This window comes from Rhinatrema bivittatum, chromosome 1 (genome assembly GCF_901001135.1).
Source record: "Rhinatrema bivittatum chromosome 1, aRhiBiv1.1, whole genome shotgun sequence".
Lineage (NCBI taxonomy): Eukaryota > Metazoa > Chordata > Amphibia > Gymnophiona > Rhinatrematidae > Rhinatrema > Rhinatrema bivittatum.
This window is the reverse complement of record NC_042615.1, coordinates 264,617,852-264,635,337: the sequence shown is the minus strand read 5'-3', so window position 1 is coordinate 264,635,337 and position 17,486 is coordinate 264,617,852. Positions and strand designations below refer to the sequence as shown.

The 17,486-nt window shown below is 40.9% G+C and overlaps 1 protein-coding gene across 4 annotated transcripts in view; it reads right to left on the bottom strand.

Moving 5' to 3' along the window:
- DYSF (dysferlin) overlaps positions 1 to 17,486 on the bottom strand; it is a 731,032-nt gene that overhangs the window by 392,597 nt on the left and 320,949 nt on the right. For all 4 annotated transcript variants that reach the window (XM_029594483.1, XM_029594497.1, XM_029594488.1 and 1 more), the window contains exons 25-26: positions 1,941 to 2,107; positions 1,612 to 1,726 (exon numbers count right to left, since the gene is read on the bottom strand). In XM_029594483.1, the coding sequence (XP_029450343.1) occupies positions 1,612 to 1,726; positions 1,941 to 2,107 (282 nt within the window). The remainder of the gene's footprint in view (positions 1 to 1,611; positions 1,727 to 1,940; positions 2,108 to 17,486) is intronic.

Sequence of the window (17,486 nt, the reverse complement as noted above, 5' to 3'; positions counted from 1 at the left end):
CCTTTTTCCTTATTTCCTTTGTTCTCTTTATATTTTTTATTAACTACTATGGCAGCTATTTTCTTGGGCATTTGATTTCTGTCCCTTGTTTTTTATTGATTTATTTGGGGGTTCTCATCACTTCGGGGCTCATCTTGTTTAACTCACCTGTTTTTGCTTTATCAGCACCGTAGTTTCATTTAACTCTATGAAGAAATGATCACTGTAGAATAAGCAAATGACTCTATGGGCTGGAAGCCAGTGCCATACCACTGGCTAACAATCAGTGCCATTTTAATGGCATCATATCAGAAAATGTGATATTACAATTAATTCATGGCTGAAGGTAATCAAAGGTAGATACTCAATGTTGAAAATTTAACTAGCAAATGTACATTTTTGTCTCAGAACAAATGACTACTAACATATGGCTTACCTAACTTAAATGATATATTACCTATTCATCCCTGTTAACCAATAAGAGTTAGGGGAAAGAGTACTAATGACCTAAATTAACCAACAGTAGCTATGTTTTAAAAGTCTCTGGTAAAAAGAGATGAACTTTCTTTGTTTCAGGCACAGATAGTAATAATGTGAGGGTACAAGGTATGAACAGCCTGTGTTTGGTGGGTAAGCAGCTGAAAGGTGGCAGAAGACACGCAATCAGTGTCTATTATTGGTCTAATATTATGGACTTATTTACAAAAAGATTTGAATGGTGAAACCGATTATATGTCTTTTAGGAAAAAGCTTAAGACTATTTTGTGGCAGGCATATAGTTAGGCAATTTTTAGGATTTTATGCAATGTGTCATGTAATATGTTTGTTATTTATGTGTGTAAAGCACCACAGATTTGTGTGTGTTGCTATGTAATCCATTTTAATAAGCTATGATGCAAAATATACATTTTAAATAAATGGAAGTCTTTTTTTCTTGGGCAGTGAGGCTAACTTGGCAAAAGGCTGATTATTAAGTAAAGAAACTGGATGTTTTGTGAAGCTAATTTGAATTCAATCTGGCTGTTTTTCATAGAAGGAAATTTAGTAAAGTAACCTCTAGCTAATGTTTGGTTTATTTTATTTTTCAGCTAGTGGAATAGTAAAAGAATAAATAGGTATACACACTTATGTCAGGCAAACTGCACTTATAGTGATTTAAGAAGAAGAATTGTTGTGAGTAGTTGGGAATACAGAGAGCTTTTCATTTCCTTTTTATAGCTGCAATAGCCTGTATTCCTATGAGAAACAGCAGATTTTGTCAGTCACCATTAAAGATCATCCAAGAACCCAGGACCACTGGCTCAACATTTAAGGACTGCATGAGATTCATCTAAAGCACTTGGCAAACATGTGAGATTGAACAGAAATCACATGCATAAATAATTTCAGCCCGAATTTCTCTAGAGACTTATAGACACATATTTAATTACCTTGAATTAATAATTAAAAGTGCTCAGTGTTCTCAAAGCAAGTAAAATCAATTTCAGAGCAGCAGAGAGCAGCCTATTCTATACAGCTTCTTTTTCTGTCAATATATTTGACCAAGTAAATGTGCAAAAAAATAAACACACTATACGACAAAACTTTCTACTGTTAATAGCAATCAGTAATATTCAACCTAGAAATCCTTACCACATCTGTGTAAGCCTCACTCATGTGGATCCACTGCCCACCTGGCAACCGAGCCTGGTTTTCAAACACTTCCTCAACAAAGCTCATGTGACCAGCATCTATATCATAAAGCAAACTACAAGGGAAGAAAACAGTATAACACTGAGTTTTTAATCTCTTGCCTATTTTACCCTTCTTATCCACAGCCATACCTGACTTAAACATTAGAAAAACAAAAATTAGAAGCTAGATGTAAAAACTGAACAGTATGTCTAAAATATCCTACAATTAAAGATAAGAATTTGCCACAGCTCTTACAAAGAAATGAACTTTTAACACATCTCACTCACGTTTTTTCCGGGCTGATAAACCAATCTCCAGCCCAGTTCCAGCCAGTGGAGGGTTGGAAACTGTCCTTCGGAAGCTTGATCTTGCCGGTGACATCAGAATATTTGGGATAGGTCAGGCCTGTTGTTCCCCAGTTTCCTACTAGTGCCAACTTAGTTTGGTTTTCGTACTTAAAAATAAAATATAACACATTCATCATTTTAATTATTATGATTTATGATACCACCTTTCTTTTCACTTAACAGATATCTAAAAAAATAAGTTTTTAGACGTCCTTAGATAGAAAGATATACAGTATTAGCCAGAGTCATTAACTTTTCCTTCATTTCTTAACAGTTTTTAAAATTTGACTTTCCATTCCCCATCTTATTTTAAATGAGATGCATGACGACTGCTATGTCTCCATTAAAAGGGCAAATACAGCATGGACTCTTAGCAGCCCATTTCAAAAGGCCTGTTTCCACATAGCCTTCTCCTTCTGAATTCCCCTTTTGTATTTGGACACACATTTCTGGCTTCATGTCCAAATAGCTCCTCTGAGATATACCATAAAAGGCTGTCTGACTGAAAATCGCAGATATATTTTATCTCTAAAACTACATAGACACAAAGCAAGGCAGTAGAATTCAAATCACAATTTATTTTTTTTTGGATTACATTTGTTTCACTTTTTCTTAAGTCAAAAACTGTCAAAGCAGTCTTACTTGTAATCAGTGCATACCATTTAAGCACATCTCTTGGGTGAATAAGGGTTAAAAAGCCAAGGGCCAAATCAAATGGGATATATTGCATTTCAGGGGTAAAACTGCTACAGTGAAACAGGTTTTAAAAAAAATAATAATAGCATTTTGTTTGCTTTTTGTAATTTGGAGACTCCATACTGGGTCCCACAACTCTCTTAAATTAAAGCAAAGTGGCTTACCTGTAAAAAGAGAATCCCTAGACAGCAAGACAATTCAGCCACAGAAGTGGGGTGACATCATCTGACAGCTGCAGAATGTGCTCTCTCAGAGCTCAGAAATATCTAGAAGTCTTTCTGAACATTCACTGGTATTTGTGCTCTGCCACAGCCACACAAGTCTCCTCTGTCAATTTCCAAGCTAAGCTTCAACTCTACAGGGAGGAGGGTGGGATTGTGTAGTTGAATTGTTCTGCTGGCTACAGAGTACACCTGTTACAGGTAAGCAACCTTTTCTTCTCCAAGGACAAGCAGTTCTAAATTCATTCATACAGGTAAAGATTCCTAAGCTGAGGGTTGCAAGGAGTAACTCTATTTCTTCAAGAAGTAGAGAAGCATGACAATCCAACTTTGAGAGGAAGGAGAGAGAGTTGAAGGACTAGCTAAATAGACTTTTAAGTACTACTTGGCCAAAGACACTATCTTTATGAAAGTCCTTCACAAGACAGCAGTTTTCGAGGGTATGAAGCTGAACGAAGATGTACTAGGGAAAACTAAGTTGATCGTTCCTGGTGCACCTTTACTTTGCCATGAAGTTGATAACCACACTTAGTATAGAAATACGAAATGCAAACTGAAATTCAGTCAGAGAGCATTTAGTAATCCCTAGTTATTTGGGTTGTAAGAGACAAACAGGTTTTTTTTCTATAAGGTTAAGATCTTTCCAAACAGAATAATAAAGCCATTCTGCAGTCCAAGGTGTGAAGAACTTGTTTACCTTTGTTAGAATGAGGTTACAGAAAAAAAATTGGCAAAACTATAGATTGATGTAGGCAAGATTAAAAAACTACCTTAGTAAAAACTTATGATGGGATCTTAAAGCTAGCCTGTTTTTGATGACCTATGTGGAAGGTATATCTGTCACTATGTCCTGGAGTTCACTAACTCTAACTGCCACTGTAACTCTATCAAAAATAAGACCTTCCAAGAAAGAAACCTGAGATCCACAGATTCTAAGGGTTCAAAGGACGGTTTCATTAGTTGAGGAAATATTATATTTAGATCCCACCAAGTAAGTGGGTCTGTTATGGGCAGATGAAGATCAAAAACATCTTTAATGAATCTTGTAGCTATCGGATGTTAAGGAAGTAGAAGATATGTCTTAATAGCACCCAAGTGTACTCTGACAGAATTATTTTTAAATGCTGATGTTGAGATACTACGAAGGTATAGTGCATGGCACTACTTGGGTTGTCTGGTTCACAACTGATATACATTTTCAAAACCAAACAAAAGTGGAAAAGATAAATATTCTTTTAATGTATTAACAAATTAAGAGAACAGTGTGTATGTGTGTGTGTCTGTGTCTGTGTCTGTCTGTCTGTCTATGGGTGTGTGGGTGTTTGAGAGACAAGGCTTTGCAGAAAGAGCAATATACTGTTATTCCACAGTGCACCTTCCACTGTTCAGGACACTACCTGGTATCCACAGACAGGCACAATGCTGTGACTGACTGATAGTCCATCCGCATCTATCCATACCTGCTTTGTTGCAAGTTATTAAAGATTTCTCAGCAATATCTGGATAGAAAATCAAATGGGCTAAATTTGAACTTTTACCATTCAATGCTAACATATTGGGTCAGAGCGAGGTCCATCAGGCCCAGTATCCTGTTTCCAACAGTGGCTAATCCAGGTCGCAAGTATCTGGCAAGATCCCAAACAGTAGATAGATCCCGTGCCGCTAATGCCCAGGGATACGTAGTGGCTTTCCCCAAGTCTATCTAGTTAATAACAGTTTATGAACTTCTCCTCCTAAAACCTGTCCAAATCTTTTTTAAACCCAGCTACGCTAACTTAACTGTAATTCTGGGTAGGAAGGAAAGGAGAAGGCGTGGCATTGCTGGGCTTACGAGGTGAGGAGGAGACCCTGTGGGTTAATCTGGAAAGAGGGAATGGAGCATCTATTTATACTGGTATAATAAACAGATCTCCATCACAGACAGAGGGGGTGGACAGAGATTTAATGGAGGATGTTCACAACATTGCTGTGAAAGGGGAGGTGCTGCTGCCAGTGGATTTTCATCTTCCAGATGTTGAGTGGGACTTGCCAACTGCAGTATCTTCTAGAAGGAAGAAGATCCTGGATTCTCTGCAAGGAGAACTGTTCTGTCAGCTGGTAACAGAACCCACATGGGAGGGGGCAACACTGGACCTGGTGCTTACCAACAGGGGCAGCATTTCTGATGTTCTAGTGGATGATCATCTGGGAAGCAGTGTCCACCAGATGGGGTGGCTCAATATTAGGATGCAAAAGACGAAAGTTCATTTTAAGGTAAGGGTCCTAGATTTCATGAAAACTAAGTTTCTGAAAATAGGGGAGTACCTCAAGGAGTCGTTAACTGGATGGGAAAATCCAGGGGAAGTAGGAGAGTGGGCAAAACTAAAAGAAGATATCATAAGGGCAACTCATGTTTTGTTAGGGATGTAAATAAAGGGAACAGGAAAAAGAGACCATTGTGGTTTTCTAAAGAAGTAGCTGAAAAAGTTAGCATTTTTAAAGTACAAGAGATTGCAGAAAGAGGAAGACAAGTGACAATATCTGAAAAAAATTAAGAGAAACTGGGAAAGAAATCAGGAACGCAAAACTTCAAATAGATGAAAAAATAGCAAATACGGTAAAACAGGGGGAGAAGAATTTTTATGTTTTTTTTTAGATACGTTAATGATAAAAGGAAGTGCAAAAGTGGCATTGTGAGATTCAAAGGTAAAGAAGAGAAAAATGTAGAGGCTGATGAGGAAAAAGCAAAATTGCTTAACAAATTATTGTATTCTGTGATCACTGTTGAAGGGTCTGGAGTGGAACCAAATAAAACAAACACAAATAAGACTTGAAGTGAGGTGAACCTCAATCAATTTTCAGAACAGTGTGTTCATAAGGAGCTAACTAAACTCGAGTAGAGAAGACGATAGGGCTGGATGGGATACATCCGAGGGTACTAAGGGAACTTAGAGATGTCCTGGCAGCTCCGCTGGCTGACTTTTTCAATGCTTCTTTAGAGTCTGGAGTAGCTCCGGAGGATTGGAAAGGGATGGATGTGGTTCCTGTTCATAAAAGTGGAAGTAAGGAGGAGGCTGGGAACTACAGGCCAGTTAGCATGACATCTGCGGTGAGCAAACTCATGGATTCGCTGCTGAAACAGATGAGAGTGCAATTTTTGGAATCCAAAAGCATGGTTTTACCAGTGGTAAATCTTGTCAGATGAATCTGATCAATTTCTTTGATTGGGTGACCAGAGAGTTGGATCAAGGGAGAGCGCTAGACTTAGTATACTTGGATTTCAGCAAGGCCTTTGACATGGTTCCGCACAGAAGACGTATGAATTTTAAAAGCCCAATGTGCACATCAATTAGGGAATGCGCGGTTTTAAAAGCCACCTGAGTATGCGCGTATCTCCCGCTACATGCACAAATGAAAAGTTCCAAAAAAGGGACAGGGTGTGGGCATTCCTAGATTTTAAGTTCAAATTAGCATGTAAATATTTATCACACAGGTGCACACCAGGGTTCCCTGCTACGTAACTTTACTTCTGCTATGGATGATGTGGAAGTTATAAAATAAAGATAAATAGATCGGCAAGATTTTAAGGTTCGGAGCTAATAGGGGAGAAGGGAGGCTACTAAACTAGGGGGGATTTGGACATCCTCTTCCTTACCTGGGAGAACTGAGAAAGAACTGACAATGGCATCTGTGCACGTGCCTTTTAAAAAAAAAACCTCTTACGTGGTAGAAGCAGCATTTGCATGCACATGTGCCCGCAGTCAAGCAATTTTATAACATGTGTATATGTTATAAAATGGGCCCACATGCCTGTTTAAAAGTTACCATATTGGTATATGGATCCTAGAGTAACTGGCTGGGTTAGAAACTGGCTGAGTGGGAGGCTACAAAGAGTAGTGGTAAATGGAGTTTTCTCTGAGGAGGGGGTTGTGTTTCTAGTGGTGGGCCTCAGGGATCAATCCTTGTTCTGGTTCTTTTCAATGTTTTTGTGAAAGGTTGAAAGGAAGTAGACTCAAGAGTAATCTAAGAAAATATTTCTTTATAGAAAGAGTGGTGGATGTGTGGAACAGCCTCCCAGTGGAAATGGTGGAGACAAAAACAGTATCTCAGTTCAGGAAAGCATGGGATAAATACAGGGGATCTCTAAAGGAAGTGATGAGAATTGTAATTCTAAATTAATTGGACAAATGGGAAGATCAGATGGGCTATATGGTCTTTTTCTGCTGTCATGTTTCTATGTTTCTAATTAATTTCAATATGCAGATTTTCACTTTTGTTGGAAAGATGACAGAATAAGATATTTGGGGTTTATTTTAAAAGATCTCTGGAAGATCCCCTTGCAGTTATCATGGATAAGTTAATGGGTAAAATTAAGAATCCATGTCTTTGGTGGTCTTTACTCCATTTACCTAGTTGAGGGAGAGAAGGGATAATTAAAATGGTCCTGATGCCTCAAACAAATTATGTCCTAAGTATGTTACCGATATTCGGGTAGATTTTTAAAAAGGTGCGCGCGGGGGAAACCCGGGGTTATGCATGTGGCTGGGCCTTGCATGTGCTGCGCATATTTTAGAAGGGGCCTGGCTGTGCGCGTAACTCCTATTATGCGCAGAAGTGCCAGACCGAAGGAAAGGGGCGGTCCGGGGGGTGGGGAGGGTCGGGACTGGAGGCGGGTAGTACAGCGGCCATTTGCCACTGGACCAGGGAAGGGACTGATGGCGCACGCAAGTTGCTACTTGCTACTGTTCCAATGAAGCAAGAAGCAACGAAATAAAATTTTAAAAAGGTAGAAGATAGGGTTTAGGAGGTGGGGAGGAAAGGGGAAAGGAGGTTAGGGTGTAAGGAAGTTCCCTCCCAGTCTGCTCCTTAATTGGAGCGGACTGGGGGGAACTGGGGAAGGTCGGGATGTTTCGCCGCACGAAATTTGCAAAACTGTACCCTCCCTTGCACGTACCATGCGCACATGCGCACGCAGATTGCAAAATCTGGCGTGCATTTGTGTGCGGCCCAATGATTTTAAAACAGGCGCATAAAATCGGCACGTCTATGTGTGCGCGCACCTTTCAAAATCTACCCGATTATTTCCAAAATGTTTTATAGGAAGATATATGGTGTTTTGTCTAAATTTCTTTGGCTATAGTTTGTTATAAAAACTTAAGAATTTTATGTGCTATGCATTCTTGCTTGTTAGCACTGGATACGATTGGACTGGATTTAAAAATTGTTAGGTTTATAAAAGTTTTGGCCAAGTTCCTGGAAGAAAAGTCCATAAACTATTATTAAGATGGACTTATCTCTGGGATAAGCAGCATGGAATCTATCAATCTTTTGGGATCCTGACAGGTATTTGTGACCTAGATTGGCCACTGTTGAAAACAAGATGCTGGGCTTGAAGGACCCTTCATCTGAACCAGTATGGCAATTCTTAGGTTAATGTAATCCCCTCTTGGATTTGGGTTACTGCAGAGTCCCAGGGTCATAGTTTCTCTCCCAGATATCAAACAGTTCTCACACATCAGATTGGTAATCCTGAGAGGCCGGGTTCACTGGTGGGCAGGAGGCAGAACACCCAGGGTCCTTTGTGCTGTGGTGGGGAGCTCAATCTCGCGTGCACTCATTCTCTCCTTAATGCAGTCACTGATAGCTTGATACTCGCAGAGGTAGAGCTCACTGGCTGAAATCCCTCTTAATAAGACTGCATGGAGACAGAGATGGTGTTCAACAAAAATAAATTTTACTGAAGCTTGAAAAATAGGATGCATGCCAGTATGGCAAAAATCATAGAGAGTATATGAAAATCATAATAAGAAAAACAATAGTGTCCTTATCCATCCTGGGCTTCCTTCTCCTTCTAGCTGGTACTTCTGGATCAGGGCCCATAAAACCCTCTACAAAAAGGGTATTGCCCTGTCCCTCCAGCATGAGCCAAAGAGGAAAAGTCCAAAAATCCCTACTCTCTCTCTTCTGAATAACAAAAATCCCAAACTCCTAAGAGCTGTTCTTCAAAATGTTCCAACAAAAAAGCAGTCCTCAGAGTAATTGCCACCCACTATTGACTGGTTGTGGATAACAAGCCTGAATCAGCTACAGTCCACTTATTAACTGGACGTGGGAAGTAACTGTTCCTCAAAGATCTCAACATCTTTTTCCCCAACTCTCGACTCCAAAAAATCTGGCTCCTTTGGCCTTGTCCACTGTGAAGCAGAGAAACCTCACACCATCTGGACAGTCTACCTGGTGGATGGCAAATACCTTATATGTGCGTCTATAGCCCATCCCATAAGGGGGAAGGGTAGAACAAAGAGGGAGAAACCAAAAATGCAAACCCCCCCTTCTGGAGGCTATGCCAGGGCAAGATATAGTAAACCCTGACAGGCCTGTTTACATTAACACTGAATGGTAAAGGTGCCAATTTATCCCAATCAATTTGGTCTCACCCAATATAGCAAATATTATTATCTTATGTTCTTATTGTTAATGTCAGATGGCATAATACAAGTTAACCTCCTTTATGGTTTAATCCTTTTTTTAAAATTGAAACTAATGTTTCTGTTGGCAGTTATGGTTTACTGGTGGTAGTTTTTTTATTGAGGATATTTGGGATGATAATAATAAAGTCTTGCCTTTTTAGGAGATAAGGAAAAACTTTCAACATCACACGATTTTATATATATATATATATATATATATATATATATATATATATATATATATATATATATATATGTCCAACTTAAACAGTGTTGAGAAATGGTTGAAAGGTAGGACTTTAATGGGAGCATAGCCTAGTGTAAGTTAGTTATGTATAGAGTTTTCTTCTATATGTCATTCAGCTTCTAGATTCTATAAGCCTTTTAGAGGAAAAATGTGCTGTTGTTTTGGGTATTCAAAAGGTATGGGAACATGATGTGGGCTTAGCACTTAATGAAAACCAGTGGTCTTCCTATTGGCCAATAACAAATAGGTCACTGTTATCTGCTAATGGGATACAATTTCTGTATTTTGTTGTGCATAAAGCAATTTGGACCCCTGTTAAACTGTAAAAAAAAAAAAAGGATAATACTTGGTCTAATTGTTGCTGGTTTTGTGGTTCAGATCTTGGAACATTTGAACATATGATTTTTCTTGTTAAAAAATGTTTTATTTTTGGCAGCAAGTTTGGATGTGAATCAAGGTAATGCGGAATTTAGATCTGGATATTACCTTCCAACTATTTTTCGTTCACTTGAGCTACATCTTTCATAATGTATTTCTTATTTCACTAGCACTTAAAATAATTTTAAGTGATTGGAAAATGGGAATTTTCATTACTTTTAATTTATGGTGGAATATAGTATATTGGTCATATAGATATGACTTATTTGCTGCCAAAAATTATAATAATTCTAAAAAGAAACAATTTACTTGGGAACCAGTAAAGCTATATTGTTTATCTAATGATACATCTATTTAATAGTATTAATGTAACCCCCTTATTTTGCTTTCACTGTTATTGCTGGGTTGTGTATTTTTGTTGTTGTTGGTCCTTGTATTGCTGATGTTTTATATAAATGCAAGAAAAAAAAATTGAACTAGAACTTTGACTGCTGTAATATACAGATCTCAGCCCCAGACCAAAAAGCCTTGGTATTTCTCATCCTGGGTACAAGTCAGGTCTCTAATAAAAGGGATATTCTCTTAAAATGTGCATGGTGCGCTGACTGAAGCCTTTACTAAACATGGAAGATTTTCAGACAGTATTATAGGCATTGTTCCTTACCACCTTGAACTATTACAATGCTGTTTACTTTGGGGTTCCAGCATATATCCTTAGGGCATTACAAATTACCAGAATGTAGGAGCATGCATACTCACCAGCACTAGCATAAAAGACTATATAACACCTATTCTTGTGTCTCTCCATTAGCTTCCTGTCCAAAGAAGACTCAAATATAAATAGCCATGTTGATACACAAATTATTAACTAACAGCTCTGCACCCTGTTATTAGTACAATCTTGTACATTTACACTCCTTCTTGTTCATTGAATTCAGCACAACGTAACCTTCTCAAGGTACCCATTCTGTAAATTATACACCTCTCGAAACCCATGAGTGAGCCTTCTCGGTGTCTCGACCTACTCATTGGAGCTCATTACCTGAAGCCCTGCGCTCCACAACTTGCATCAGTCATTTCAGAAACAACTGAACATCTATTTGTTTAGACAGGCATTAGAGTTTAAGGATTTATTTCTGCACTACTTTTCCTCCCTTCAACCTCAGGCTGTTATTCTCAGATATTAGATGCTAGTACTTGAAGATTTTAATTTATATTGGAGTTCATGTTTGGCCTGGGCTATTATTTGTTGTTATCTTTGTAGTGTTACAACATTGTTATGAATGTTTTTTATGTTCCTCCTCTTGAACTGTGAAAAGGCGGAAAAAAAATTATTATAAATAAATAAATAAATAAAATAAGATTGTGAATAAATGGAGCTGCAAAAAGGTCCACTGCCGAGTTCCCTAGAGTTGAACAAGAAACTCCTGTGCTTGGTTGGAGCAAACATTTGTGAGATTGTAGATGAAGACTCAAGGAGTCCGCCAAGTCACTGTCTTTGCATTAAAGGTGAATAGCACTGATGAATATTTTTCTTGGTATTGCCCAATTCCATGTCTTCCATTCTTCCTTGAAAAGATTCAAAGATCCTGTTCTTCTCTGTTTATTTACATAATACATTGCTACTTGGTTGTCTGTTTAAACTTGAACTACTGTTCCCTTCAGCCATGGTTTTCATGCCAAAAGAACATTGAAAATGGTTCCCAGTTCCAGATAATTTATGTGTAGTCTTTGTTCATGTGTGTATCAAGTTCCTTGAGGGCAAATGGTGTTAAGATGTGCTCTCCAAATTTGATTGGAGCCATCCATAGTCGGTAGCTACTTTGCAGAGAATGAAAGTGTAGACCACGAAAAAGATTAGCAGGCTAGCTCCACCATTCCAATGATAAGTGAGAAGGATTCTGTGAATCACTGACTGTGAATGTTGGTTCCATCCAGCGGCAGATTCCCAATGAAGACTGGCCCGGGGATTCGCCGCCCAGGAGATACCACGTGGTTTGCCAAGCGTGGCTCGGTCATAGCCGCGCTTGGCAGACCACGTGACTAGCGCGACCAGCCCACCGGGGGATGCCCGATCCTCCAATAGGCCAATCCGCCCCTGGTTCCATCAGAGTACTACTGAGTTCATCTGATATGCAATGTGGTCTAATTTGGTATTCAGGGGGCGGAGTTGGGGCGGAGCATATGTAAAGCGGGAACCTGTTTATCGTGTGCGGCGAAACAGCCGCAGTGTTAGCGCGGCTGCTATCGCGGCTAATAACTACAACTCCAAATTTGCGTTATGGACTGCGCTACGGGCCAGAAAAGGATTATCGCCATCCACGAAAGTTCCAGACAGGCTGAGAGAGAGAGAGAGAGAGAGAGAGAAGCGAGAGAGAGAGAGAAGAGAGAGAGAGAGATAGAGAGCAGAGTAGAGAGAGAGAGCTAGCGAGAGAGAGAGAGAGAGAGAGAGAGAGAGAGAGAGAGAGAGAGAGAGACTTACTATAGTGCCTATGCCCTACATAGGTATTTGAATCCCTATGGGAGGGCTATCCTACTAACTCGGGGTGAGGATTAGGTATGAGCGTCGGGGGTTGGGGGCCACTTTCGCATTCCACATGAGACCTACGGACAGAACAGTGGTCTCTAGTGCAGATTTGCTGGCCGTCGGAGTGAGGATGCTCACTCCAAGAGGAGATTTGGGCAACATTCTCTCCACCTAGCATGTTGTTGCCCAGGTAGAGTGTCCATCAAGCTAGGTAGAGAGAACGTTGCCCAAACCACTTCTTGGAGTGAGCGTCCTCACTCCGACGGCCAGCAAATCTGCACTAGAGACCACTGTTCTGTCCGTAGGTCTCATGTGGAATGCGAAAGTGGCCCCCAACCCCCGACGCTCATACCTAATCCCCACCCCGAGTTAGTAGGTAGCCCTCCCATAGGGATTCAAATACCTATGTAGGGCATAGGCACTATAGTAAGTCTCTCTCTCTCTCTCTCTCTCTCTCTCTCTCTCTCTCTCTCTCTCTCTCTCTCTCTCTCTCTCTCTCTCTCTCTCTCTCTCTCTCTCTCTCTGCCTGAAACAGGCTGTCTGGGACTATCGTGGCCCGTGATGATTGAAGTCCAAAAACCGGCAAATATCGTGCACCGTGATGAAAGAATCATTGCACGCTGGGAAAACGTCATGTGCGGTGCTAATGTTTTCGTGAATGGCGAAAACATCGCCGCACGCGATGTTTCCCCACTGCACGAAAGAAGCCTCATTTGCATTGGTAATGCCCCCTAATGCGTTACCAATGCGATATTGGAAAATGAGGCCCTTAGTGTGCACATTCTGAAATGAAAGAAAAACCTTTCCCTTCAGGGTATCTAAATATACTCCTATGAATTCCAGTTGTTGCATTAGGTTGAGATTGGAATTCTGGAAGTTGACAATGAATCCCAAAGACAGGAACACGCAAACAATGTGTGAAAGGTGGCATAGCAAACTAAGGGGTCATTTAATAAAGTGCTATATGGCATTTTTGCATGCGTTAAGGTGTTTTTGCATGCAAAAAATGCTTTTAACGTGTGCGAAAGCACCATAACTTATGGTGCAATGTAAATGAGAAAAAGGGGAGGGATTTTTGGCCAAGTGGGCTGGGCTCACAATTTTGCAAAGCCATGTTGTGCAGCTTTTTCATTTGTGTAAAGCCATGTGATAGGGCTTTATTGTGTGTTGTGATGTTTTTGCACATGCCAAGCTATTAGGGCCTTCCTACCACCATATGAGAGAGAGAGAGAGAGAGAGAGAGAGAGAGAGACAGAGAGAGAGAGAGAGCACCTAGCCATAATGCCCTCAAACTAGATATTATTTATATCTCTATGGGAGGCCCACCTAGTAACTCGAGGTGAGGTTTAGGTATTAGTGTAGGGGTTAGGGGCCACTTTGACATTCAAATGAAGATGTACGAACAGAACAGTGCTCTCTTGTGAAGATTTGATGACCTTTGGAGTGAAGAAACTCACCCAAAGATGAGATTTGTGCAATGTTCTCTCAACCTAGCTTGATGTTATCCAGGTAGGGAGTCCAGATTGGCTTCCTGACAGGATCTGCTTGATATTAGTCGTCATCTAAATATGGAAAAACTAAAATATTGTTTTTCCTGGCATGAGCTGCCATCAAAGCTAGGAAATGGTGAAAATTCTTAGGACTGCAGCTAGACCAAAGGGGACTACAAGGTACTGTTAATGTTTCTGCGCTACTGTGAAACAAAGACACTTTCTATAGTTGACATGTATGGAAATATGTGTGTAAGCATCCTTGAGACATAGAATCAGCCAATCTTTGATCTCTAGATGAGGAATGATAATGCCTAGCAAATTCATTCTGAACAATTCTCCCTTGAGGTATTTACATTCTTTAAATGTAGAACAGGATGAAGAACCGATCTCTTTGAGATAAGGAAATTTTCTTGTCCTCCTCCATCAGTGGAACCAATTATGTTGCATTGGCTGCCATTAACAAGGCTAGTTTCTGTTCTAGGATCTGAAATTGATCCAGGAGTAATGAATGAAAGACCAGTGGAAAGAAGAGAGGTAGACTTTGAAAGTTTAGGCTAGAGATGGTCAACTCCAGTCCTCAAGAGCCACAAACATGCCTAGTTTTCAGGATATCCATTTCATGCATATTCATTGTGGATATCCTGAAAACTAGGCCTGTTTATGGCTCTTGAAAACCAGAGTTGGCTGCCCTTGGTTTAGGTAATATTCCTTCTGGATTATTTTGTGTACTCATTGGTCCATGGTAATATGGAACCATTGAGAGTAGAAACATTGAAGCCTTCTCCACACTGGAAGGGCTTTGAGAAGGGTATAGAGATTATGTGTTTTGTAGTCAAAAAGTGAGTCCTGGCTTTTGAGTGGCTTGATAAGCAAATGTGACTTGGGCTCTTTCACTAGGACATGGTTTTGTTACGCTTGCCTCCCGCGGGAGGCCCGTGGCACGGCCCTCTCACCATCCCAGACGGACCTCAGTTTTCAGTTCTCCTTCGCTAGTGGCAGTCGGCCGTCAGCTCCAACCTCGGGCCCCCGCCGTGCCGTGCTGCCCGGGATCTCAAGCCAAGATTCCTCCTCTAAGCAGACCTCTCCACTTGCCCCGCAGAGAGATGCCGCCGACAGCATTGTGCCCCCTTCTATGCACATGCGCGCAACTTTGATGCTTTTAAAGGGCCCACGGTGGGAACCTGGCCGCAGACCCGGATGCTGACGTCATCACTCTGTGTACTTAAGCTCAGGCAGCGCTTCTAAGCATTGCCTTTGCAACAGGTCTCCTCGGTTCCCTGTTCATCAAGTGCTCGTTGCTTTTAGAGATTCATCTCAGCCCTGCGTTCCTGATTCCTCGTTGTTCCTGGTTCCTATCTCTTGCTTTGGATTGACTTCACGGACTTTGACTTTGCTTTCCCTGACTCTGCCTTGTGATTATCTCCAAGCCTGACCTCTGCTACGTCTGGCCTTGCCTGCCTTCTCCAAGCCTGACCTCTGCTACGTCTGACCATGCCTGCCTTCTCCGTGCCTTGACCATTGCTACACCTGACCATGCCTGCCTTCTCCGTACCTTGACCATTGCTACGCCTGACCACACCTGCCTTCTCCGTGCCTTGGCCATTGCTACGCCTGACCATGTCTGCCTTTTCCGCACCCTGACCATTGCTACGGATAACCTTGCTATAGATTCTTTCTTGTCCAGAATTCTACATTGCTCGCCACAGCTTCCACTGGCTGCCAGCTTCCATCCGAGCTTGACAGTGACGCCTCTGCCCCTATTCTCTGGATGTGGATTTTCAAGGCTTCAGCCTTTCTTTGCTCAAGCACCTTCAGTTGCTCCTAGTTCCCTGGTGCTTGGGTTCCAGTTCTGCAACCCGTCTTGGATAGACTTACACCACCTGTTGGCTGCTGTCTCTGGGCTGAACCATCTACCTTCATTAGCTTATCTCGAGGACCGCCTAAGTTCTGCCAGCCCCGGCACCCTAAGGCTCAACCCGAGAGGAACATGGGCTGGTATAGGTGAACTCCAGTGGCCTCTAGCTTCAGCCCACTCCACCTGCTAACAGTGGGGACCCGTGGGCCCTTACCTACAGGTTGAGTCAACCCCACCTGAGCCCAAGAATCCACCTTCAGTGCAACAGGTTTGCCTTATTGTTGTAGTTGTTACTAAGATTATTGATGTTGCAAGCAGTGCCTCTGGAAAGGGTACAGTTGGTACCTTCTTTGGGGGTAATAGAAGAGTCTTTTATAGGTTTGTAATGGTTATTTCCTATGAACAGGTTGTTGCTTAGAAGTGGTTGCAGATTATGTTGAGCCATGATCTTTTACAAGGTCAACTGTTTACTTAAAGTTCTCTCCGAATAAATTATCTCCCAAACACAGGGCATGCTATCATGTACATTTTCTCTTAGGCCTGCGGCTTTCAGCCAAGCCATTCTTGTGAAGACCTTGAAGCTGTGTTGAAAATATTGGATGAAGATCTTATGAAGAGAGGCATGAAGAGATTTTGCAAATCTGATGGAAGCTGAGATGTGACTTTGCTTATATTTTTAAGTTTAAAAAAGAGATATTGAACCATTTAAAATGAATGGGCTGAAATTCTACTTTGTAACATTGTTGATTGGAATAAGTTTTTCCCTATATTGTCAATAAATTTGACATTCTTACCCAGAGGAAAACTGGAATACAGTTTTGATCTTTTTGACAGGTTCAAAAGGTAGCTGTACCTTGTTATGCTCTAGACAATGTTGAACTTTATATTTAAGCTTCCTGGCAGCTGCATGAGTGGAGAGCGGGATCTGCTATACTTTGAACTGAAGTTCCTGAAGGGTTTAGTGGATTGGAACAATAACCTGTTTAGGTGTCTGAATATATTTTAGAATCCCAGGAAGGTCTTCTTTTAAGTCTACTTCTTCATCTAATTTAAAGAGAATTGTTTCTGCCTTTTTCTGAAGAAAGGCCAGATAAGCCATGTCTTCTGTGGTGAAAGATGGAAGACAGTCTTACTGATTCCTCCATGGAATGGAAAGAGTCAGAGAACTGAATGAGAATTTTCTTTAGAGTCAGAAAGTAGAATGGGGGGAGAGAACTTATCCCTTGAGGAGATGGAGCTAAGAGATTTCTAGTGGTGTTTTTGTCTGTCCTTCTGGAAAGGAGGAAGACTGGTATCTAAATGGGCAGATAGCTTCTCCAAAACAGATTCCATAAGTGAAGTTGGTTGTGGAGTGAGTGGAATATTTATGTAGTTATGGACAAACTCCAACCATAGTTTCTAAACGAATGTATTATTCTGGCATCAAGATGAGATGAGTAGATTTTCCCAAAGTAGGCTTCAATATGGAGTCTTTGAGCTGAGAAGCTGTTGGATCAGCACCAAAAAGCTTTGACACTGGAATCTTTGGCATCAAGATAGCCACTGTAGATGACTTCAAGACTTCAGTGCTATCAGCTGATGGCACATTGGCACAATGACTTTTACATGAATGTTTTGAAG